This window comes from Chlorocebus sabaeus, chromosome 15, assembly GCF_047675955.1.
Source record: "Chlorocebus sabaeus isolate Y175 chromosome 15, mChlSab1.0.hap1, whole genome shotgun sequence".
In the NCBI taxonomy this organism is placed as follows: Eukaryota; Metazoa; Chordata; class Mammalia; order Primates; family Cercopithecidae; genus Chlorocebus; species Chlorocebus sabaeus.
In genome coordinates this window covers 52397784-52423920 of record NC_132918.1, presented here as the reverse complement: position 1 = coordinate 52423920, position 26137 = coordinate 52397784, and the positions used below count along the sequence as shown (strand labels likewise).

Here is a 26137-nt window from a genome sequence, read left to right as displayed (position 1 = left end):
TGTGTATGTGTGTGTGTGTGTGTGTGTGTGTGTGTGTGTGTGTGTTTTAATGAAACAGGGTCTCGCTCTGTTGCCCAGGCTGGAGTGTAATGGTGAATCACAGCTCACTACAGCCTCTACCTCCCTTCGGGGCCCAAGCAATTCTCCCACCTCAGCGTCCCAAGTAGCTGGGATTACAGGCCTGAGCTGCTATTTTCTTTCCTTTTTTCTCATTCTCTCGCTCTCTTTTTCTTTTTCTTTCTTTCTTTTTTTTTTTTTTTACCATGTTCCCCGGGCTGGTCTTGAACTCCTGGACTTAAGCGATCCGCCACTCTGCCTCCCAAAATGCCATGATTACAGGTATGAGCCACCACACCCAGCAATGCTGCAAAGTCTCATGGGCCAGGATAGTGTAACCTAAGAAATGATGTATGAAGAACACTCACAACAGGGAAGAGGTGAGGAGTGTTCAGGCAGAGGGAAGAGCATTTGCAGATGCCCTAGGTGAGAAGAAACCTACATCCTTTAAGGACCTAAATGAAGCCAAGCAGGCAGGGGCTAGATCACACATGGGGGCTTCATGCCCACCTTAAGTAGTTTGGGTCTTTAAAAAAGGAATGAGACTCCATAAAGAGGTTTTAAGGAGCGAATGCCATAGCTGCCATGACCAGGTTTCCCTTCCCCATAGCTGCAGAGCAGGCACAGGGCTGGTTTAGCCCACCAGGTTGTGCCCAGCGCGGGGCCAGCGGCCGGCTCCTACCCACACTTGCTGGCGGGGAGACTGGACGCACTGCGGGACCTGGTGATGTCCTGGGTTGGGGCTGAGGAAGGCCTGTGTGCTGAGGGTGCGGCCTTTGGCTAAGGCAGAGGACCGGGGTTGGGTCCGTGGCGGCGGGAGGGGTGGCCTCCTGCGCTGGGCGCCCCAGGGGACCTGAGGCGCGACAAACAGTCGGCGCGTTTAGTACTCGCGCCTGCAGAGCTTTCAACCTCCGCGCCGGCTGCGCCTTTTTCTCTGCGAGGGAAGCAAGGCCACGCGGCCTACGTAGCCGAGTCGGAACCAACCGGTTGTTTGGTGAAACCTACCCCAGAGCCTCCCACGGCCCACAGCGCACAGGTGAGGCAGCAGCCCGGGTGGGGTCGGGGTCGCGCCTGCGCCCGCCTGGACGCCTCAGGCCCGTCAGCTGCGCACCCTGGAAGCCCCTGCGCGCAGCCCGCGGCATCCCCACGCCCTCGGCCCTGTTGCGCAGGCGGCGGCCATCTCTGGGCGGCGGCGGCGGCGGGAGGTGTCTGCGCGGTCGGTGAGACCCAGGCGGGTGAGGCGCTGGGTGAGTTCCGGACGCTTCCAGCCGGCCCGCCGGTGATCCCAGGCCTCGGGGCGGGACCCGGCTCCCGCTCACCGCGGGTAAAGGTAGAGGTGCGGCGGGGCGCGGGGCCAGACCGGGGCGGTGCGGGGGCGTCCCTGCCTGGCCAGGCCCTGCCCCGCGACCTGCCGCACCCGCCTCCGGCCTGTTCGCGAACTCTAAATATAATATTTGTCACTGTCGAAAAAAAGAACAGAAAGCAACAAGGAAGCAAACAAAGCAGCCGTGCCCATGTTCCCCAGAGACAAGCTGGGTTAACATGAAGATGTATTTTCTTCCAGACGGTTTTTCCTTGTAATATGAGCGGGGCTTATTTTTGCAGAACCTGCATCATAAAGTGCTGAAACACGCTCGCTCGCTCGCTCTCGCGCGCGCTCTCTCTCTCTTTCTCTCTCTCCTTTGAGAGGGGGTCTCGCTCTGTCGCCCAGTCTGGAACGATGCAGTGGCGCGATCTCGGCTCACTGCAGCAGCCTCAACCTTCGGCCTCATTGTCTTAATAATACATCACATGCATTTACCCGTATCTTTAAATGTTTTTCTGCGTCCTTTTTATTGGCCACACTAGACTGTACATTCCTGTGTGCCAGGTTGACTGCCTCATCTATCCCTGACTCCTGGCATGGCTTTGACTGGAATGTGATTTACTAAAGGTAGTTTCTCCCTGATTGTGAACGCCCAAGTGGTTTCCAGTTTTTAGTTACTGCAAAAAGTAATTAACTGAGCACCGTTGCATCTGGGATTTTGAGCATGATCATTTGTGGAGAATGAATCCCACAAGATTCGTTCTAAAACAAGATAGAATCTACAATCTATACCACAAGGCTTCTGGTATAGATTGTGAAATGAATAACTTCAGAAAAGTTACTCTCATTTTTGTACCTCCAGTAAGTAGCATTTGGGAATACTTGGCTCGAGGAGCTTCCTGACTGACTTTACTGGAGACCCCCCTCACTTCATACGGGGCCGGGCCGGGTATGAAGATGTCAACGCTTAAGTGTGACTTGCATTATTGGCTGGTCGTGCCTGGGGCTTTTGTTGAAAAGGGAACTATGAGCATCCTAGTAACTACTATCATCTGAGTAATTTTTAAACTGACTTCGGTTTATCTTGAGCAAATCATTTCAGTCCCCAATAAGGATAAACCTAAGTTAAAGCAAAATTCAGGTAGGATTAGATGAACATGTTGGTGTTTAAGTCATGCTCTGAAACTTAGGTGTTGGGTTGCTAGGGAAGGGATTTTAAAAGATTGATGGATAAGTATGAGATACTGAAAAAGCTTTCTTTGAAGTTTCAAGTGCTTGGCATCATCTCCATCAGTGAAAATAAGTGGAATATGGTTTTTCATCTTTTTTGTTTACATTTTAATAACATATTTGCAAAAATAGATGGATTTTTTTTGTATTCATCATTTTCCAGTTTGGTCATAGAATCTTGAAAATTAAGTACGTACATAAGAGTTTAAAAACAACAGTGGATTAATTTCTTGCTCCCAAGTTTTATTTTTTTATTTTTCAGACAGTCTCCCTTTGTCGCCCAGGCCGGAGTGCAGTGGCACGATCTCGGCTCACTGCAACCTCCACGTCCCGGGTTCAAGAGATTCTTGTGCCTCAGCCTCCGGCGTAGCTGGGATTTACAGATGTGCGCCACCATGCCCGGCAAATTTTTCTGTTTTTGCAGAGACAGGATTTCACCATTTTGTCCACTCAAATTATTGACCTCAAGTGATGTGACCTCCCAAAGTGCTGGGATTACAGGTGTGAGCCATCACGCCTGGCCACTTTTCTCCAAAGTTTTAAACCAAAGCCTTCTTTGGCAGAGCTAGGACCCTTCCCATTCTGTCCTATGCTGCTTCCCTTTATAAGGACACTCCCATTGTTGTACTATAATCATCTCTTGGTCTCTCCAGACTCCCCCACTCTGAGGTTAGTGTCCTGCCCAGAGCCTGGTACATAAGTACCCAATAACTGTTGGTATGCCGGATGAACTTAGAATATGCCATGTGTTTATTAAATCGAATTTGTAACTTGGAGATCTATGTGACAGATATTTCTGAGTGAAGTGGAAACTGGGGACAAAGACAGATGTTATCTTTTGGTTTCAGGTGTAATTGCATCCCAAGAGACACTACAGCTAGGACACCTGCTTTTCTTTCTTTCTTTCTTTTTTTTTAATTAACAACTTTACTGAGCTATAACTCACATACCATGTAATTCACCCATTTAAAGTATACGATTCTTTTTTATATAATTAACTTTTTGAAGTGGTAAAATATATATAACGTGGATTTGCCATTTTAACAATTTTTTAGGGTACAATTCAGGGGCATTAAGTACATTCACAGTATTGTGCGATCACTGTCACTGTTTACCAACCTTTTCACTACCTTAAACAGAAACACAGTAACCATTAAGCAATAACTCCCTGCTATGGTTTGGATATTTGTCCTTACCAAATCTCATGTTGAAATTTGATGCCCAGTGTGGCAGTATTGGGAAGTGGGGCCTAATGGGAGGTGTTTGGGTCATGGGGGTGGATCCCCCATGAATACGTGAATAATGCCCTACTTTGGAGGTGAATGGGTTGTTACTTTGTCAGTTCTCACTATAGCTGTTTGATAAAAAGAGCCTATACCTTCCCTCCCCACCCCCCCACCTCCCCCATCTCTCTTGCTTTCTCTCTGGTCATGTACTCTCTACACTGCCACCTCCCCTTTGCCTTCTGCCATGAGTAGAAGCAACTTGAGGCCCTCACCAAATGCAGATGCCCAATCTTGAGCTTCTCCAGACATGAGAATCATGAGCTAAATAAACCTTTTTTCTTTATAAATTACACAACCTCGGGTACTCCTTTATAGCAACACAAAAGAGACTGAGACTTCTCCTTATCCCTTCCCCTTTTCCCAGGGAACATCTAATCTGCTTTCTGCTTCTATGAATGTCCCTATTCTGAGTATTTTATGTAAGTAGAATCATATTTGTCGTTTTTTGTCTGGCTGTTTCACTTAGCATAAAATTTTCATACTTCATCCATGTTACAGCATATGTCAGAATATCACTCCTTATTTTAGCTGAATAAAAAGGAATATCCTTTGTATATGTATGCATTTTATCACTTCTCAGCCTTTTGGCTAAGATCAAGTGTATATACCACTTTTTATTTATTCTTACGTTGATGGACAACTTGGGTTATTTTCATCTTTTGGCTATTGGAAAATGCTACAATGAACAATAGTATACAGGTGTCTGAGTGACTGATTTCAAAACTTTTGGGTGTATACCTAGCAGCAGAATTGCTAGATCATATAGTAATTCTCTGTTTAGGTTTTGGGGAACTGTCATATCATTTTGTATGACAACTTCACCATTTTACAGTCCCACTAGCAATGTACAAGGATTCCAGTTTTTCCACATCCTTGCCAACGCTCATTATTTTCTGTTTATCTTTAGTATAGTTATCCTTGTAGATGTGAAGTTGTATTTCATTGTGGTTTTGATTTGCATTTCTCTCGTGATTAATGTTGTTTAGCATCTTTTCATATGCTTATTGACTATTTGTATGTCTTCTTTAGAATAATGTCTGTTGAAGTCCTTTGCCTTTTTTTTTCTCCTGGAAACGGAGTTTTGCTCTTGTTGCCCAGGCTGGAGTGCAATGGCACGATCTTGGCTTACTGTAACCTCCGCCTCCCGAGTTCAAGTGATTCTCCTGCCTCTGCCTCCCGAGTAGCTAGCTGGTATTACAGGTGCCTGCCACCACGCCTGGCTAATTTTTTTGTATTTTTTTTTTAATTTATTTATTATTATTAAACTTCAAGTTGTAGGGTACATGTGCACAACGTGCAGGTTTGCTACATATGTATACTTGTGCCATGTTGGTGTGCTGCACCCATCAACTCGTCATTTACATCAGGTATAACTCCCAATGCAATCCCTCCCCCCTCCCATTTTTTTGTATTTTTAGTAGAAACGGAGTTTCACCGTGTTGGCCAGGCTGGTCTTGAGCTCCTGACCTCAGGTGATCCACCCGCTTCAGCCTCCCAAATTTCTGGGATTACAGGTGTGAGCCACTGCGCCCGGCCCCTCTGCCCATTTTTAAATTGGGTTGTCTTTTGTGTTTTTGAGCAGTAGAGTTCTTTTTTTTTTTTTTTTTTTTTTGAGACGGAGTCTCGCTCTGCCGCCCAGGCTGGAGTGCAGTGGCCAGATCTCAGCTCACTGCAAGCTCCGCCTCCCGGGTTCACGCCATTCTCCTGCCTCAGCCTCCCGAGTAGCTGGGACTACAGGCATGCACCACCATGCCTGGATAGTTTTTAAATTTTTTTGTAGAGATGGGATCTCCCTGTGTTGCCCAAGCTGGTCTTGAACTCCTGGGCTCAAGCAGTCCTCCTACCTTGGCCTCCCAAATTGCTGGGATTGCAGGTGTGAGCCACCACACCCAGTCAGTTTTAACTTTCGATGAAGTCCAGTTTAGCTGTTTTTTCTTTTGCTGCTATCCTTTTGGTGTCCTATCTAAGAATCCATTGCCAAATCCAAGGTCATGAGGATTTACCTCTATGTTTTCTTCTAAGAGTTTTGTGGTTTTAGCTTTTATATTTAGATCATTGGGATAACTTTTGTATATGGTATCAGATAGGTGAGGTTCAACTTAATTCTCTTGTGTATGAAAATCTAGTTTTCCCCATAATATCTGTTGAAGAGACTATTCTTTCCCCACCAGTTAGAGTTGGCACCCTTGTCAATCACTTGGCCACAGATATGTGGATTTATTTCTGAACTCTCAAATTCTTTAAGGACAGAAACATTTTCTTCAGGCTGGGCATGGTGGCTCATGCCTGTAATCCCAGCACTTTGGGAGGCTGAATTAGAAGGATCGCTTGAGCTCAGGAGTTCAAGACCAGCCAGGGCAACATGGTGAAACCTCATCTTTACAAAAAATTACAAAATTAGCTGGGTGTTGTGGCACATGCCTATGGTCCCAGCTACTAAGGAGGCTGAGGTGGGGGGATTGTTTGAGCCCAGGAAGTTGAGGCTGCAGTGAATCAAGATCGCACCACTGCACTCCAGCCTGGATGACTAGAGTGAGACCCTATCTCAAAAAACAAAAAAGGAAGGATTTTGTTCAAATTTCTGACAGCGTCTAGTACAGTGTCTCTTGATAGCAGGCTCAAATAAATGTTGAAAAAACTGAAGGCTGGACATGTATCATAAGAAAACTTTTGTTGTGAAGGTACATCTCCCCTTGAGAAAACAAATAGAGCATAGCTGCTATAAATCATGCAAACCCATAGAAAATTTTAAAAGACATGTACGACCGGGTGCGGTGACTGTAATCTCAGCATCTTGGGAGGCCAAGTCAGGTGGATTATTTGAGCCCACGAATTCAAGACCAGCCTGGGTAACATGGTGAAACCTTATATCTACAAAAAAAATACAAAAATGAGCTGGGTGTGTGGTGGTGTGTACCTGTAGTCCCAGCTACTTGGGAGGCTAAGGTGGGAGGATCCTTTGGGCCCAGGAGGCTGAGGCCACAGTGAGCATTTAGTACACCATCGACTGCACTCCAGCCTGGGCAACAGAACAAGACCCTGTCTCAAAACAAAAACAAAAACATGTACAGATGCTTCTTGACTTGTGATGGGGTTATATCCCAATAAACCCATTGCAAGTTTAAAATTTTATAAGTCGAAAATGCATTTAGTCCACCTAACCTATCAAACATCATATCTTAGTCTTGCCTACCTTGAGTGTGTTCAGAATACTTACCTTAGCCCACAGTTGGGCAAAATCATCTAACACAAAGCCTATGTTACAATGAAGTGTTGGCTGTCTCATGTAACTTTTTGTACTGTACTGTAAATGAATGGTTGTATGGGTACTCAAAGTATGGTTTCTACCAAACACATATCTCTTTTGCACCATCTTAAAGTCAGAAGATCATTGAGTCAAACCATTGTAAGCCGGGCACCATCTGTATGTGACTTTGGAGTGCTTTCAGAACATTTGGTGGGCATTTAACTATTTGTTGAATTAATGGATTACATTTGCTCAGGCTGGTATTCCCATCCAGAGAATCACCAGTTATGGAGGAAGTAAGTTTACTTTTGTGTGGGGATATTCTCAAAATGAAAAATCAGTTGATGGTCCAAAGTATCTTAAAGTTTGTTTAAGTAAACATTGATCTCTGTGCTTTAGTGCCTGTTGAGGTTTTAGAATAATTATCCACATTTACTTCCTTTCAGACCTCTAGCCTAAATCTCTATTTTATTTCATGTTTCCCTAAAGACTCACTAGTGGGCATATTTTTATGTGCATTTGATGAGTTGACTAGTGGCTTTTAATGATTTTCCCTGATATGAATGGCCAAAAAACAGATGTCAGTCTATTAACCTGTTGCATTTGTGGCTATTAAGAGTGTTTTCTGCGTGTGCTCTCCAGTTTTTGAGCCAGAGGAGCAATTTCAGTTAAATTTTAAAGTGGTGAGATTGGAATGGAATATATGAAGTGACAGAGGTTATAAGACTAGTGAAACTGCTGGAATAGGAGATAGAAGAGAAGCCCAAAAGCAGGAGGCAGAGTTGATTTTGGACATTTTTCTTAAACATTAGATGGGATTTGTTGATGGGAATTACTGTTTGCGGTAAGATCATTTGAAAAGTTTTCTTTACTCCATGTGCATTATTGGCACCCTCTACAGCTTTGTTAGAAAGTTGGATAGGTAATAAGAACCCAGGACTGGCAGTAGAGATGGCACTTGGAGGGATGTGTGTTACTGATTTCCCCATAATGAAGGAGAGAGGCTAGACCAGGTGATTTTATTGTTTGTTGTTTTCCAGTGCTGAAAATTGTATGACTCTCTCATATTTTGGTTAAGGCTGTTTATAAGATAGTGGTCACTTTAATCCTTGCATAGAAAGCAGTTTTTAAAGTTAATCTCTGCCTTTTAAAATTGTACAAAATCTGAAGTATTGCAGCCTTTTATAAGCTGAATATACTTTTAATGTTCCAAAGAATAATATCTTTTGTTTGTTTTGTTGTAGTTTTTTTGCTTTTGGAACAGCGTCTTGCTCTGTTGGCCAGGCTAGAGTGCAGTGGCGTGGTCATGACTGACTGCAGTCTCAAACTCCTGGAATCAAGCGATCCTCCTGCCTCAGCCTCCTGAGTAACTGGGACTACAGGCACATGCCACCACACCCAGCTAATTTTTTTTGGTGTCACTATGTTGACCAGGCTGGTCTCGAGTTCCTGGCTTCAAATGATTCTCCTGTCTCAGCGTCCCAAAGTGCTGGGATTACAGGGCTAAACCACCATGCACGCTCCAAGGAGTAATTTTAAAAACATTTTATAATTATTAACCATTTATAAAAAGATTTTTTTAGTGTTTTGCTTAAAATAATGGATGGCATGAATAAGAAAATTGAAATATTACTAACTTTGTATTAAAGCAGCATTTTTCTTATTTAGTCAGAGAAAAACAGGCAAAGAGAGTAACAGAATTTTGTATTGATTTGTAACTTTAAGAAGAAACATAATTTTGATATATAGTTATATAAGTAGAATTAGAATGCTTCAAATTTGCCAGGTAATTGCTTCAGTACTTACTCTTATCTTTGTTTATAATTCTCTCCTATCAGGTATACTTTTAATTATTGGAGAATGAAAAATTGCTGTTTTTTAGGTAGTCCTTCAATAATTGTTGAATGCCTGGATGATTGTTCATAGTTTAGAGAAGAAAAATGTTTTAATGTGATCATGATTTCTAATCTTTCTTATAATTGGTGGTATTGCCTTTTATACTTCTCCATGAAAAGGTATTATAATTAAGATGTTGTATCTTAGTGTGATTTAGTAGTATTTAGAATTCCTTATAATAGAAAACAGAGAAATTATTTTAGGTTTGAATGCCTACATTACTGAACTTTCTGGAGCCTCTGAAAATTGTAGAGCAAAATTTGAATAACACCCCTAAATACATTCTGATTTACAAAGGATGTCTTATCGAAGTTTATATTATGCTGTTTGGCTTATTTTATTTATATTATATGTATGTATAATATTTATATATTATATGTATATATTATATAATGTATATATGCTACATATAATATGTATATAAATATACATATTATTTATATGTAATCCAGCTTGGGCAACAGAGTGAGATCCTGTCTCAAAACAGATATGTATATCTATATATATCTCTATCTATCTATCTGTATCTATCTGTCTATCTATCTATATCTGTCACACAGGCTGGAGTACATATAATTATACTGTCTTATACTATCTATCTATAATATAGATATATAATATGTATCTCTATAAAATATATATATATATGGTTTGAGACAGGGTCTCATTCTGTCACCCAGGCTGGAGTACATGTAATTACATTGTATATATATGTGTGTGTGTGTGTATATATGTATATATAGTATCTATCTATATTATATACTATATAATATATAGTATATATAGTAAATATATGTTATATATAGCATATATAGAGAGATATCTGTTTTGAGACAGGGTCTCACTCTGTCATCCAGGCTGGAGTGTAGTGGCATGATCACCAGAGCCTCTAACTCCTAGGCTCAAGCGATCCTCCCACCTTAGCCTCCCCAGTAGCTGGGACTACAGGTGCATGCCACCATGCCTGGCTGGCTTATTATATTGCTGTGCATTCTTTTTGTTTTTATTGTTGAAGGATACCCTCTGGTTTCGTAGGGGATAATCCTTAAGAGTAGAAAAATTCACAAATTTGTGTGGTGCTAATTTTTAAAAAGAGGGATTTATTTTAGGTACAAATATTTACCTAGTTTTTATTCTAAAATCCTTAGCTTTTCTGGCCCACTGGATTGCTTTTATGAGTGCTAATGTCTTCTTTAATATCTTTTTGGCTGGGCGTGTGGTGGTTCATGCCTGTAATCCCAGCACTTTGGGAAGCCGAGACGGGTGGATCTCTTGAGACCAGGAGTTCGAGACCAGCCTAACCAACATGGCAAAACCCCATCTCTACTAAAAATACAAAAAAATAGCCAGATGTGGTGGCATGTACCTGTAATCCCAGCTACTCAACAGGCTGAAACATGAGAATTGCTTGAACCCAGGAGGCAAAAGTTGCAGTGAGCCGAGATCATGCCACTGCATTCCAGCCTGGGAGACAGAGTGAGGCTCTGTCTCAAAAACAAACAAAAAACTTTTTAATAATTTGTGACTTCTGGCTGTTTCCAGCCAGAGAGGGTTAGCAATCTCCTATTTTTAACCAGGAGAGAGCATTCTTGAGCATCTATAGGAAACAGGCACTAATTAAGGAAAGGGCTAAACTAGGGTAGATCTTGGAAGCAAAACATAGTTGAATTTAGGGTACTTTGGCAGGAGTGAAACTGTGAATCCCAAATCTTCAAATGTGAGGGTTTCCTATGCATGTGAATTTGTGTGCACTTCTGATTTTAGTACAGCTTAATTAACACTGCGGCCCAGTTACTGTTTAGTTCATTGCATAGTACTGGACTCTAGTTCTGGGTTGGATACTGCCAGTTGCATGAGCCAGCCACATAACTTTTGTCGATTCATCATTGGCACTAGTAAATTAAATGGGCTTAAGTAGGGGGATCAATTAAGTTTGCTCTTTGAGAGCAGACCAGCATATCCCTGTCTGCTTCTTGCAAACTCATCAGTTCTTTGAAGTTATCTAAGCAAAGATTTTAAAAATTATGTTCCACCATAGTGTAGCCTTCTAAAATAAAGATTACATTTTAAATTAGTTACCACTTTAACATTGATGCTCCCAGAAGATGCATTGTGTTTATCCTGGAGTTCGATGTATTCCCTGACTCATAGCCTTGGGGCTTCTTGTGCTTCAATTTGAGAAGCATAGGACCCAGAGGATCAGGTCTCTTGCAGCTCTGATATGCAATAAATGAGCGTTTGTTCTTTAGTTTTGATAAAGTGTACCTTTAAGAAATTATAAATCCGTAACAGGGAGAAATATGACTGATTTGCATGATGTAACATCTTTCTCTGAAAAGTAGATTGCAATTCTATTTTATGTGAAAGCTGTTTCATCCGAAACTCCATGTAATTTAATAAATGGATTGCAAAATTAGAAAAACCCTTTGTAGATGTCATCATTGTTGCTTTCAGTCTCTCTTTGCTGCAATTCTGCTTTTTTCTTTCCTGGCTGCTAATTGGATTAAAGACTGTTTTTGCCAGCCATGGCATCTGGAGATGACAGTCCTATCTTTGAAGATGATGAAAGGTAAATGTCTTATATTGCAGTAAACTAGCCTTTGACATTTTCAAGATTGTTATAATTCAAAAGAGTGATTTATCCAAGCTACTCTGTTAAGAATACATTCTGTAAAATTTCAGAATACATGGTTCTGCTTTTATATGATTTAGAGCAGGAGTAGTAAATACCTGGCGTGGGGGTAGCCTCCAGTCACATGGCATCCATTTCGGTAGAGCCTTGTTATGAGGTCTCTTCTTTTCTCTCAGCACAGAGTTCTTGGCAACTACTTCAAAATGATATAAAATCCATTTACCATCTTCAATTTAGAGCATACAAAGGGGATTAGGGTGAACAAAGAGGAAGATGTAGTTAAGAGAACAGGCTTTGGAGCCAAAATCCTAGGTTTAAATCCTGCCTCTGCCACTTAATGTCATTGTAACCTTAGGTAAACCCTTAGCCTCTCTGAGCCTCATCTGTAAAATAAGGATACTAACAGTAGCCATCTCATGGTGATTCTGCGAGTTAACATATTTAAAGCTCTTAGAACAGTGACTGGCACATAGTAATACTTAATAGCTGTTAGCTATGATCATTATTACTGTAATAAATGATACTTCTGTCAAAGCTAAAAAGATACACCAGTATCAAAATATTAATTAGATATTATATATGTATTATATCATTCACACAGGATATATTAACATCAAAAATATATGTTTAAGTATATGCCAGAAATTTCTGACAAACCACAATCCTTTATTTACTTCTTATTTTTGAGACAGTCTCAGTCTTTCACCTGGGCTGAAACATGGTGGTGCAATCATGGCTCACTGCAGCCTCAACCTCCTGGTCTCAGATGGCTCTCTTGCCTCAGCATCCCAAGTAGCTGGGACTCCAGGCATTCGCCATCACATGTGACTAATATTTTTGTAGAGACAGGGTTTCACCATGTTGCCCAGGCTGGTCTGGAACTCCTGGGCTCAAGTAATCTGCCCACCTTGGTTTCCCAAAGTGTGGGATTACAGGCATGAGCCCCTCACCCAGCCCAAAGTCCTTTATTTTTTAAAATAAGGTTTCCTGTAATAATGCCAAGAATATTTTTCATAACATATTAAAATTATTTTTATCTTTATTATAGGACATTTCTTCCATGACTTTTTTCTGCCTCAGTATAATAAATTAGAAACTTTTTGTTAAAACAAATCCCTAGTATTAGTTTAAGTATGGGAGGTTTGGAGAGTTCTTGTTTTAGAGTGATTAGACCTGAAAAGGAGAATAAAATTAAATACCATGGTTTTTAAATGGGAGCTGGTGGGGGAAGAGTAAAGACTTTTTACTGACCTTTCCATGCACTATACTGTAGCCTAACCTAAAATACTGCCCAGGATAAACTGATGCATTCTTAATCCTATTAATATTCAGGTGGCTTTTTTTAGAAGTAATCGGACTATGTGCCCATATATAGTAGTTGTATCTTAAAGGAAGAGTGAATAAGAGGGAGAAAATAGTTACATGTACTGTGAGTAGAATTTCTTAGGTACTGTCACTTTAATATTTTGACATTTTAGAGGTTTTAATCTAGTATTTTCATCTTGGAAGGATTAATTGGTTATTTAATTAGTATTTAGGCCCTGTATAATTGCTTTATTTTATTCCTTTAGCCCTCCTTACAGTCTAGAAAAAATGACAGACCTCGTAGCTGTCTGGGATGTTGCTTTAAGTGACGGAGTCCACAAGATTGAATTTGAACATGGGACTACATCAGGCAAACGAGTAGTATATGTAGATGGAAAGGTAGGAAGAAAATATGTTACTCTGTAAAATATGATGTATAGAGAAGCTTGATTTTGTTAAAGTAGCATCTTCATATGTGAATTTGGGGTTTTTTTTTCTTATAGTCATGTTTTTGATCTGTATCATTTTGCTGTGTAAATAGTTATAGAATTCATGGATATAGCATGTAATATTTTTTATTTATTTTTATTTTATTTTATTCTATTCTATTCTATTCTATTCTATTCTATTCTATTTTTTTTGAGACAGAGGCTCTGTCACCCAGGCTGGAGTGCAGTGGCCGGATCTCCGCTCACTGCAAGCTCTGCCTCCCGGGTTTACGCCATTCTCCTGCCTCAGCCTCCCGAGTAGCTGGGACTACAGGCGCCTGCCACCTCGCCCGGCTAGTTTTTTTTTTTTTTTTAGTAGAGACGGGGTTTCACCGTGTTAGCCAGGATGGTCTCGATCTCCTGACCTCGTGATCCGCCCACCTCGGCCTCCCAAAGTGCTGGGATTACAGGCTTGAGCTACCGCGCCCGGCCAGCATGTAATATTTAAACTTAAAGTGCTTTTATTTTCTAAAACCTTGGCGTCATAAATTAATAAAATTATATCCTTTTTTTTTTTTTTTTTTTTTTGAGACGGAGTCTCGCTCTGTCACCCAGGCTGGAGTGCAGTGCTGTGGTCTCGGCTCACTGCAAGCTCCACCTCCTGGGTTTAAGTGATTCTCCTGCCTCAGCCTCCCAAGTAGCTGGGATTACAGGCACCCGCCACCACGCCCGGCTAATTTTTTGTATTTTTAGTAGAGACAGGGTTTCACCGTGTTGGCCAGGCTGGTCTCAAACACCTGACCTCGTGATCTGCCCGCCTCAGCCTCCCAAAGCTTTCTGGGATTACAGGCATGAGCCACCATGCCTGGCAATAAAATTATATCTAAATGGCATTGCCTTTGTTCACTTTACGTTATTTCTAAAATTAAATATTAATTTTTCTTCCGTTTGTTTCAAATTTTTCTATTTTATTATGTAGGAAGAGATAAGGAAAGATTGGATGTTCAAATTAGTGGGCAGAGAAACATTCTGTGTTGGAGCTGCGAAGACAAAAGCGACCATAAATATAGATGCTATCAGTGGTTTTGCTTATGAATATACTCTGGAAATTAATGGGAAGAGTCTTAAGAAGTATATGGAGAACAGATCAAAAACCACCAATACTTGGGTATTACACATGGATGGTGAGAACTTTAGAATTGTTTTGGGTAAGTTAGTGCTGTTTCTGCATAACTTATTTTTTTATAATGTCTGTTTAATTCCTGTAACTATTCAGACCTTCTATGGAGGTTTGAAAAGGAGAGGGAGTGTAAGTGCAGATGTATTTCACTTGTTTAAAAACATTTTTAAAAATCTTTTTGTTTCCCATCTGCTTGGGATTGTCTAGCAGGTGTGTATATTGTCCAGTAGGTGTATTTATAATGTGTCCTGTGTAAATGAAGCATTCATTTAATCCACCATTTTATATGTAAGCTATCTTAAGCCAGGTTTTATGGTGATGGATTTGAGGATTATAAGTTTAGGTTTTAAAAAAATGTAATATTGCCAGGCGCGGTGACTCATGCTTGTAATCTCAGCACTTTGGTAGGCCAAGGTGGGAGGATCACCTGAGGTCAGGAGTTTGAGGCCAGCCTGGTCAACATGGTGAAACCCCCCTCTACTAAAAATACAAAAATTAGCTGGACATAGTGGCACATGCCTGTAATCCCAGCTACTCAGGAGGCTGAGGCAAGGGAATCACTTGAATCCAGGAGGTGGAGGTTGCAGTGAGTGAGACTGTGCCACTGCATTCCAGTCTGGGTGACAAAGCAAGACTCTGTCTCAAAAAAAAAAAAAAAGTAATATTGGTGTAGATTTTGATATTATTTGGTATTTCTCTTTATAAATATATCTTAAAGACAGTTGGGAATTTAGCATTTATCAGTAAGAAAGCAATATTTTCCTAGATAACAATAGGCTTAGTACTGCATCAGATAAAACTTATCAAAGTTTAGGACTTTTTGAAGAGTTTTGTTTGTTTGTTTTTCTAGGCTTTCCTGTTTGGGTTTCTCTTTTCTTATGGAAAATAGATATATATCTTTTCTTTACCCATATTCCTATGTCTGTTAGCAGTTTTACTCATGTTCTCTATTGCTTGGAATTCTTTTCATTCTTTGATGTTTTTGAGACAGGGTCTCACTTTGTCACCCAGGCTGGAATGCATTGGTGTGCATGAACATGGCTCAACCTTGTCTTCCTGGGCTCAGGTGATCCTCCAGCCTCAGCCTCCCGAGTAGCTGGGACTACAGGTCTACATCACCATGCCAGGCTAACTTTAAAAAAAATTTTTGTAGAGACAGGATCTCACCATGTTGCCCAGGCTGATCTTGAGCTCCTGGGCTCAAGTGATCCTCCTGCCTCAGCCTCCAAAAGTACTGGGATTACAGGTATAAGCAGCTGTGACCACCCTTCTTTTCATTCTTAACAACAATATTGGGAGTCTGTTGGCTTCCTGTTCTAAATATCCAAGTCTGCTGCTTCATAGCCACCCTAGACTTTCTTTCATGGAACTCTTTTGTTCTTCTAGTTATTGAACCCCTTAACTCCTGCTTTCATCTTTGTTTACTGGAATATATCCTTAGGTAATCTCCTGATAAAGGGTGTCTAAGAAATAAACATAACTTTGATCCTAATGCTAAATTGATAGTTTTGTTCAGTACAGGGTTTTAATTTCAAACTAATTTTCTCTCAGAATTTTTGAAACCCTTATTCCAATAGCTTTTATTCTCTGTTGTTTGAAATGAGAAGTTTTGTGCCAATCTGAATCTCATTTTTTTCTTTCCAGAAGGTTTTGGGAGCTCATCTTATCCCTTATATTTCCAAATTTCATAGTGATATATTTAGGAATATAGTTACTCAATCTGCAAAAAAGTTTTAGAACCACTGGATCTCATTAATAATGGAAATTTTAGTTTTTAAAAGGATTATGATTAGTGTCAACACTCTTGAACATATGGGACTTTAACAGATGATGAAACCAGGCCTTTAGTTAATTTTAGGTAATTAATCAGCTCCTTTGCCAACTTGTAATACAATTGATATTAACTTTTCCTGGGAGAAATGGAAGAGACTACCTAAGCTATGCCTAGCATACAGTTAGTTCTCTTTTAAACGCCCAGGGGCCTGCTTATCTACTTGTGAATTATCTCCGGTCTTTCAAAAAATCTATTTTTCTCCTTTTACTCCTTGTCTGCCTTTACTCTTCCCTATCCATTTGCAATCCCTCATGAGCCTGGAAATGAGACAGAGTTCAGCCCAGACTTGTCCCTTTTGCTATTTGGAAGGGACAAGGGACCAGGGTCGTTTACCGAGGTAAAGGCAAAATTGCCTATGTTATTGATATTGCTTGCACTTCTACTTCCAAGATCCATCAAACTGTGGACTATGCTGACTACAGCCTACGTTTTACAGATTAGTTATGAAGAATGCAGGCTCCCGGATCAGAGCTGTGTGATGGGCAAATTACTTAACCTCTGAGCCTTGGTTTCCTCATCTGTAAAATGGGGATAATACAGCGGCTCATGCCTGTAATCCCAGCACTTTGGGAGGCCGAGGTGGGTGGATCACGAGGTCAGGAGATCGAGACCATCCTGGCTAACATGGTGAAACCCCGTCTCTACTAAAAATACAAAAAAATTAGCCGGGCGCAGTGGCGGGCACCTGTAGTCCCAGTTACTCGGGAGGCTGAGACAGGAGAATGGCGTGAACCCAGGAGGCGGAGCTTGCAGTGAGCAGAGATCACACCACTGCACTCCAGCCTGGGCGACAGAGCGAGACTCTGTCTCAAAAAAAAACCAAAAAACAAAAAAAATGGGGATAATAATGGTAACTCCTTCACAGAGTTGTGGTATGAGTGAAGCTTAATTGATTTAGTACATGTAAAGTACTTAGCAGTGGTTCTCACATTGTGAATTCTTTAAAAATATTGTTTGTCAGCCAGGTACAGTGGCTCACACCTGTAATCCCAGCACTTTAGGAGGCCGAAGTGGGAGGATCACTTGAGCCCAGGAGTTCGAGACCAGCCTGGGCAACATAGGGAGACCTCATCTCTGCAAAATATTTACATATTTGCTGAGTCACATAGCACATGCCTGTAGTCCCAGCTACTTGGGAGGCTGAGGTGAGAGGATCACTTGAGCCCAGGGATTCAAGGTTGCAGTGAGCTAAATTGCACCACTGCATTCCAGCTTGGATGACAGAGTGAAACTCTGCCTCAAAATTAATAATAATTTGGCTGGGCATGGTAGCTCACACCTGTAATCCCAGCACTTTGGGAGGCCAAGGCAGGTGGATCACTTGAGGTCAGGAGTTTGAAACCAGCCTGACCAACATGGTGAAACCCCGTCTCTACTAAAAATACAAAAATTAGCTGGGCATGGTGGTGGGCACCTGTAACCCCAGCTACTTGGGAGGCTGAGGCGGGAGTATTGCTTGAGCCTGGGAGGCGGAGGTTGCAGTGAGCCGAGATCGCACCACTGCACGCCAGCCTAGGTGATCAAGCAAGACTCTGTCTCAAAAATAATAATAATAATAATTAATTTAAAATATTATTTGTGGTTATTATTACTACTCATGGGCAAAGAATGGGCTTATCTGGGGTCTCCTGGTAAAAGTCACTTATATATATTATGTGGCAAGTTTCAAATGATAGTATTATATGACTTTCTAAATTTTATATTGAGAAATTAGAGCAAGGCCACGAAAAAGCTTTGAATAACAAAATATTATGATTTACTGAGGTCATATTATGTGCCGGATACTATACTAGGCACTTTATATAAATTATTCCTAACCCTTATAACAACCTGTGGGAAAAGTGGTATCTTCATTTGCCCCTGAGGAAATGGAAGCTCAGAGTAGTGGTGACTTGCCAAAGGGTACTGCTAGTAAAAAGTGATGCTGAGACCTGACCTCAAAGATCATGTGCATTCTTTTTCACCACCCCAAAAATGTGAGGCGTATAAGGGCAATGAAAACAGAGTTGGTTAGCATTCTTAGCTCTGGTAGTCTCCACACCACTGAATATCATGGGAGGAAAATAAAACTGGCAGGAGGAAAGTACATATGAAACTTCATGTTGAAAGGAAATTCTCTTTCTGTTCTGAAAAGTTTCACTTCTCTGGTAGCATTTACAGAACATAACCTGCTCAGGACTCACCTGGGAAGTCCCTAGCTATTGTTCTTGTGGCTGAGGGAATCTGCAGGCAGGTAAAGAGGAGATGCTCCAAGACGAACATGCAGCAGCACCTCCCATGAGTCACTGAATCCACCTCTGAGTCATGACAGATTTGACATTTTATCAGCCAGATATGTCCTTTTATTAACATATCGTTTTGAATAGGTTACATACTCAAGATTCAGAAATCAAAATGCTATTAAAAGACACAGTGAAAAGTCTTGCTTCCATCCCTGTTCCCATCTGCCATATTCCCCCATCAAGATAACCATTTTTAGTGTCACTCTAGTGTTTCTTTATTCAGATTCAAGCAAATACACATATTATCTCTTATCACATAAAAGCATCTTGCTTTATTTGCTTAGTACATTCTGAAGATCCTTTTATATCAGAACCTAAAGAACTTTTTCATGCTTTTTTATAGCTACAGAGTAAATTTCAATAGTAAATATTTAGCTCACTCCCAACTGATGAACGCTTGAGCTGTTTCTAATCTTTTGCTGTTAAAAGCAATGCTGCATGAATAGCTTTGATTGCATGCCTCTTGGAATACAGGACACATATTGTATTAGTACACATTTCTGGAAGTAGGAAAGTAGGACTTCTTCTGGGTCAAAGAATAATTGTATTTGTCATTTTAAACGATTTCTGCCCATTTGCCTTCTATAGTACTTTTACCATTTTGTACCCCCATTAGCTATTTTCCCGCAGGTTCTCCAGCAGAACATGTTGCTAAACTTTTGAATTTTTTGGCATTCTGCTAGGAGAAGAAATGGTATTTCAGGGTTGTTTTTATTTGTCTTTTTCAAAAGTGAGGTTGAGCATCTTAGGTTTAAGTTTCTTTTGTGTTTCCTTTCTCATGATGCCTGTTCATGCCCTTTGCCCTATTTTCTTTTGGTTGTTGGTGTTTCTCTCCTTCATTTCTCACAGTCTTCACATTAGTAAGTTTAGTCCTTTGTTCATGCTGTGAGTTTGAAATATTTTTCCGAGTTTGTCATTTATTGCATAACTTGGCTAATGTGTGTGCATTTTTCTTCAGTTGTGCTGTGGCTTTTTTACTTTTTTTTTTTTTTTTTTTGAGACAGGGTCTCACTCTGTCGTCCAGTCTGATGGAGTGCAGTGGTGCAATGTTGGCTCACTGCAACCTCCACCTCCCGGGTTCAAGCAATTCTCCTGCCTCAGCCTCCCGAGTATCTGGGATTACAGGCGCCCACTACTATGCCCAGCTAATTGTTTGTATTTTTAGTAGAGACAGGGTTTCACCATGTTGGCCAGACTGGTCTCGAACTCCTGACCTCGTGATTCGCCCGCCTCGGCCTCCCAAAGTGCTGGGATTACAGGCATGAGCCACTGCGCCCGGCCTTTTCTTTACTTTTATGTAGTCAAATTTAATACATTTACTTTCAGGGCTTCTGGATTAGTAGTGTTCTTCAGAGGCATGCTAATACGCTATTGTAGAAACTCTGAGTACATGCACATGTTCAGTAAGTATAGCAAGTAAAATACGAGTTTCCACCACCATCGTGGTTTATCATAGCACTGTGCACACTGATCATGTCTTGGGACAAGTTGAGTTTACCTGCAGCTGTGACTGTAGTGACTTTCTACTAAGGCTGCCACTGAGGTGACCCCTGCCCATATCTCCTGGACCCCTCTGGCTTTCTCTTTTTCCATCTAGCGCACCTCATAGGCTTTTCTCCCATCTCTAAGTGAGGCTCCCATCTCAAGGTGTGGAGAGGGCAAGAACCCCCTTTAGACTGTGCTCCTGGAGCAGATGGCCAGGCAGTCAGACCCTGGACTGGTGCCTCAAACCTGACCCCCGGACTCCTTGTGCACATACAGGCCACACTTCCTTCTCTTCTTCACTATAATACCCAAAGCTCATCTTCCGGCTTCTTGATTAGTGCAGTCTTCTCTCCTGATACTCCCAGGACACTAACATTTGCAAGGGGCTCTGGGGACTCCCCCACCCTAAGGTGAGCTATGGCAAGTTAACTGATGTGTTTTAGTGTGTTGGGGCAGCATTTTGTTCCATGTTGTTCCTTAGTGTGCAGTCCACCAGCTATACCTAATTTTTACTTGTAATCCAGTAATTTTTCTCTAAAGTGAAACCACTCTGAAAAGGAATAGACATTATTGTACTACCTAGTAAGAAGCTGGACTAGATTTCTAAAGTGGACGTGCTGTCTATCTTGTATAAACCCCATGGCAGCTGCTTTTGGTGGTCCCTTTGTGCCATCATCCAGTTGGGTGAGTGTGGGAGGCAGGGGAGTCATCTGGTCAGTACTGAAGGACATTTTGTGTGGAAAGGTCCCTCCTCACATTCATCTGTATGCATCCTTCTTTTTTGTTTGTTTGTTTGTTTGAGACCGAGTCTTGCTCTGTCACCCAGGCTGGAGTGCAGTGGTGTGATCTTGGCTCACTGCAAGCTCCGCCTCCCAGGTTCATGCCATTCTCCTGCCTCAGCCTCCCAAGTAGCTGGGACTACAGGCGCCCGCCACCATGCCCAGCTAATTTTTTGTATTTTTAGTAGAGACGAGGTTTCACCGTGTTAGCCAGGATGGTCTTCATCTCCTGACCTCGTGATCTGCCCACCTCAGCCTCCCAAAGTGCTGAGATTACAGGCATGAGCCACCGCACCCGGCCTGTATGCATCCTCCTTTAAAGATGGTCCTTTTGGATTTATTTTGTTTCATAAGGCTTCATCAATTTGTATTAGGACAATAACTTTCTCTTAAAAGATTGTTTTGTTTCATTATAGTTTTATGAACAAAGAACAAACACAGCTTCTTCAAATTTTAGGAGAGTCTCCAAGCCATGAAAGCCATGAAAAAGCATTGGGTTTTGGAATATTAATGGAGTTTTAGAGATCTGGTATATCAATCCTTTCCTAAAGTAATAAATAGGAAAAGTTAGCTTTATCTTTAATTCACAGAATTATAACTTAAAGTTTTTATGCTACTTTTACAGAAAAAGACACTATGGACGTATGGTGCAATGGTAAAAAACTGGAGACAGCAGTAAGTTGACTATTTGATGACTCTAAGTGCCATGTATCTAAGTTACCATTGAATTGTTGCTGTATTTCCTAATTATAGCGATTTTATAATGAACCAAGGCCCTGTTGACAACAACAAAAAAGGGATTAAGTACTCCTGACTCCAGATTCTGAAAACCTTTGCCAGACAGTGCCTGGTGCCATGAGTTTGGAAACAACTTATGTTCTTAGCTGACACCAACTTCGTACTCTCCCTTTCCTGTCCTGGACCAGGCTCTAGCATAGCAAGTAAAATACCAGTAAAATACCTAGCAAGTAAAATACCTAAAAAGAGCCCCTAGTTAAAATTATATCCCCAAAGGTTGGTGTCCTCTTGTGTTTATCCATTTGAAGTGGTGCGTTATGTATCACTGCTTCTCAAACTTGCATGCACAGAAATTGCCTGGGATCTCGTTAAAATGCTAATTCTAACATTTCCCTAGGTGCTGCTAGTGCTGCTGGTCCACAGAACACACTTTAGGAATGCTTTATACCATACACTCAAGCAGAGCGTTCTTTTCTGAAAGCGAGATTTTTGTAAAATGAGTGATACGGTATCAGATGACGCGAAGGTAGACGAACAGGAAAGGGCACGTTCACAAAGCCCAGAGGACGAGCGGAATTCTAGACCAGCAGTGCCGCTGCAGGGAGAAAGAGGCTACCCCAGTCACTGTGGCCAGGCACACTGAAATCCCCATCTAGACTCCAGTGTGTTTGGCTTTTGCTCTCAGGTGCTTGGATTACTGTGGCTGTGGATGGGATGAATGTAGGAGTGAATTTCAAGGAGGAATGAAACAGTAGTAGTGCGCACAGGGGAGAGAGTGGGAAACAAAGTGTGGGACTAGGAGCTGAAATCACTGGGTGGTAAGCCCCATGTCTTATGGGATCTGCGGGCCAAGCAGGGAGTGCTGTCGCTGTGACCCACCTTCATGCTGGCTCCAGATGTGAACATCAGGGCTAGAGATAACGGGAAGCTCTCTTCTCTGGTCACATTTTGCATGTTGTAGTTGCTTTTATCCCATTTGTATAGTATAGGTATAAGACAGTGAGAAAAGGTGCTATTGGTAGTTGGAGGAAAGGAGGTCTGGGATTAATTTATTCATAAGACCACCTAGAACCTACTTGGTCTGATAGCTGTTTCTGAGGAGGTGACAAAGCCAGAAATCAAAAATTACAAAGATGAAGCCACACGTGGTAGCACAGGTCTGTAGTGGCCTCCTACTTGGGAGGCTGAAGTGAGAGGAACCCCTGAGTCTAGGAGTTTTAGGCCAGCCTGAGCAACATAGTGAGACCCCATCTCTAAAATAATTAATCAATAAATTGAAATTTAAAAGTCACAAAGATGAATGCTTTTCTGTTTCTGAGTCCTGAAGAATTTAATTTGGGCTCACTCAAAACTGAGTGCTTGAGCTGCTGTCTGGTTAAATCTGCTGACAGAGACTTCTTTTATGCCGAGAGGCTTGGAGAGTGCTTCAGTATTTTATGGCCCCCTTTGGAAAAACTCCAGTTACCACTAACATGGATCAGACACCTACTGTGTGCCCAATGCCATACCTGGTGGTTCCTCCTGTTCTTTTTTTCCTAACCTGGAATTCTCTAGATAGAGAATCAGCACTTTTGAATCTCATTTCCTCTCACACTCGAGAAATTCTCCAGTGCACATGTAAAGGGAATGCTGTTTTATGGTATTAAGAGTGTGGTTGTACTGGTCGAGGTGACTCATGCATGTAATCCCAGCACTTTGGGAGGCTGAGGCGGGCAGATTGCTTGAACCTAGGAGTTTAAGACTAGTCTGGGTGACATGGCGAAACTCCTCTCTACTAAAAATACAAAAATTAGTAGAGCATGGTGGCGCATGCCTGTAGTCCCAGCTACTCGGGAGGCTGAGGTGGAAGAATTACCTGATCCCAGGGAGGTTGGGGCTGCAGTGAGCCAAGGTTGCACCACAACACTCCAGCCTCGGTAACAGAATGCGAGACCCTGTCTCAAAAAAAAAAAAAAAAAAAAAATGCAATTGTAACTTTGGGAGGCTGAGATGGGAGGATCACTTGAGGCCAGGAGCTCATGACCACCCTGGGCAGCATGACAAGACTGTATCTCCACACAAAACTTTTTTTTTTAAGTTAGCTGTGTATGGTGGTGTATGCCTGGTCCCTGCTGCTCAGGAGGCTGAGGCAGGAGGATTGCCGGAGCCCAGGAGTTCAAGGCTGCAATGAACTACAATTGTACCCCTGTACTCCAGCCTGGGTGGCAAGAGCAAGACCCTGTCACACACACACACAAAGAATGTTGTTGTGGTTGTAAAAAGGTGAAAATAATATTCATCCACATATCTTTGTTTTGTAGTAATTAACAGGAAACCACATGTGTTTGGAAAATAGCTCTTTATAACACAATTGCTTTCTCATTGTAACTACAACCTAGTTTGCAGGGCAGTTTGGGCAGCTCCATATCTGGGCAGCCTTCCCCAGTACTGTATGTACCCACAACAAACTCATCCTGTTGCCTGTGAGTTACAGCTGATTTTCTCCTTTTTATCTCAAAGCATCGTGCCAAAATTATATATTTGTCCAATTGCCAAGAAGCTGGTTATATAGATTATATTACCTAACCCTTGCCCTTTCCTCTGAAGTCTTTTTTTTAAGGCTCAATATTAAAAATGGGGACAGGAACACACTGCACCCAAGGACATGCTTGTGGTATTCAGCACACCTCCCATAAGGAGCCACTGGCCACATCCTTCCCAGAGCTGGGAAAAGGCTTCTCTCCCTGAGGCGTCCTGTGCCTTCTTCGGCTTGGTATTGTTAACTGGGGGCCTTCTTCTGTCTACTTTGGCTGCCAGGAAGCTCATAGCCAGGGTTTAAATCTGATTTTCTGTTTCTTTGCTTTCTAGCATAAATCATTTCTTATCCTCTAAGCCTCTTCTTCCTTCCTTCCTTCTCTGTGCTAATCTTTTTACTGTAGATCACTGCTACCCAATCAAAGTACCATATGAGGCACAGATATGACCTTCATGTATAATTTTAACTTACCTAGTATCCACATTTGAAAAAATTTTAGATGAAGTTAATTTTAATATTATATTTAATTTAAATCAATATATCAAAAATATTATTTAACATGTAATCAGTATGAAAAGTTATTTTATATATTTTTGTTTCATACTAGGTGTTTCAAATCTAGTGTCTATTTTATATTTAAACAGCATATCTATTTTCAGACTAGTCAATTTCAAGTGCCCAATAGCCACATGTGGCCAGTGGCTACTGTATTGAACAGAACAGGCATAGATTTAGTGGTGTTTGGTTTTGTTATCTGTATATTTTATTGTAAGCCACCTTATACCCAGAGGAATCAGATTTTCAGAGTGGCTAAGAACACTATCCCTGGCTGGATGCCGTGGCTCACACCTGTAATCCCAGCACTTTGGGAGGCTGAGGCAGGTAGATCACTTGAGGCATTTATAAATAACTAATAAATGTCATGTTTATCATTTTTATTTTTGAAAACATATGTTATAGACACATAGCCATGAGGTTTATATTCCTCCCCCAAGAATTTAAGATTCTTAAGGATTGTAGGGGTTATAAAAAGGAAACTTTCAATTCATAACAGAAATGTAAAAGCATCTAAGTACAAGCTTTAGACGTTGTTTTTCAAAGCTTATTGTTTAATACATTATTTTATTGTACTACTGGTACTTTTAGATGGTGTTAATGCTCTAGACAAAGAGAAATGTTTGTGCACCACTAATTCCTTCTTCTTTTGTTGATCCAGGGTGAGTTTGTAGATGATGGGACTGAAACTCACTTCAGTCTCGGGAACCACGACTGTTACATAAAGGCTGTCAGTAGTGGGAAGCGGAAAGAAGGGATTATTCATACTCTCATTGTGGATAATAGAGAAATCCCAGAGATTGCAAGTTAATGAATCTTAATCTTAAGAAGTAAAGATCAGGACTTTTTAATTACTGTGGTAATTAAATTGTTCAGTATGTACTTATCAGTACATTTAGTCTGCAATGTTTTTATTTTTTAAAAAGTTACATGAAACTGTAACATTCCAAGGGTCAGGAAAAAAACCAATTATGTATAGTCATAAAAATTACAATGTATGATGCAAATAATGTAAAATGTTTTAAAGACAAATGGAAAATAAGATATGGACCAAAGTCACTAATGTTTTACAACAGTAACCTTTACTATAATAAATACTGTAAACAAAATCTACTTGATTTGTGTTTCTATGTATGGGTAAGTCTTTATGTGTTTTTAACCTGTGCAGATAGGCTGTCTCTCTAGTTTACAGCAGTTGCTACATAATGATACAATTAGTTTAACTGAAGAAAATGAGCAACTTTTTTTTATTTGGAAACATTAAGGAAACTTCAGATAGTGAGTGTCACAAGAATTTAATTTAAAATGTAGGTTTCTGAAAATGTGGTTATTTTGTTTAATTAACATGGTGAAGGCATAAACCAAAAGGAAAAGAAGCAAAC

General features: G+C 41.1%; 1 protein-coding gene across 7 annotated transcripts; it reads left to right on the top strand.

Annotated features, from left to right (window-relative positions):
- Positions 1–460: 460 nt before the first annotated feature.
- FAIM (Fas apoptotic inhibitory molecule) lies at positions 461–25864 on the top strand. Of its 7 annotated transcripts, none has more exons than XM_008008943.3 (6): positions 706–1093; positions 11532–11591; positions 13226–13358; positions 14367–14595; positions 21573–21622; positions 25417–25864. In XM_008008943.3, exons 2-6 carry the CDS (start codon positions 11548–11550, stop codon positions 25564–25566), a joined length of 606 nt encoding a protein of 201 aa, XP_008007134.1. In that variant the 5' UTR covers positions 706–1093; positions 11532–11547; the 3' UTR covers positions 25567–25864. The 7 variants fall into 7 exon arrangements, with proteins under 7 accessions (XP_072879666.1, XP_008007134.1, XP_008007136.1 ...); XM_008008944.3 differs by lacking the exon at positions 706–1093 and adding an exon at positions 1211–1304; XM_038002803.2 differs by lacking the exon at positions 706–1093 and adding an exon at positions 4283–4298.
- The last annotated feature ends 273 nt before the right edge of the window (positions 25865–26137 follow it).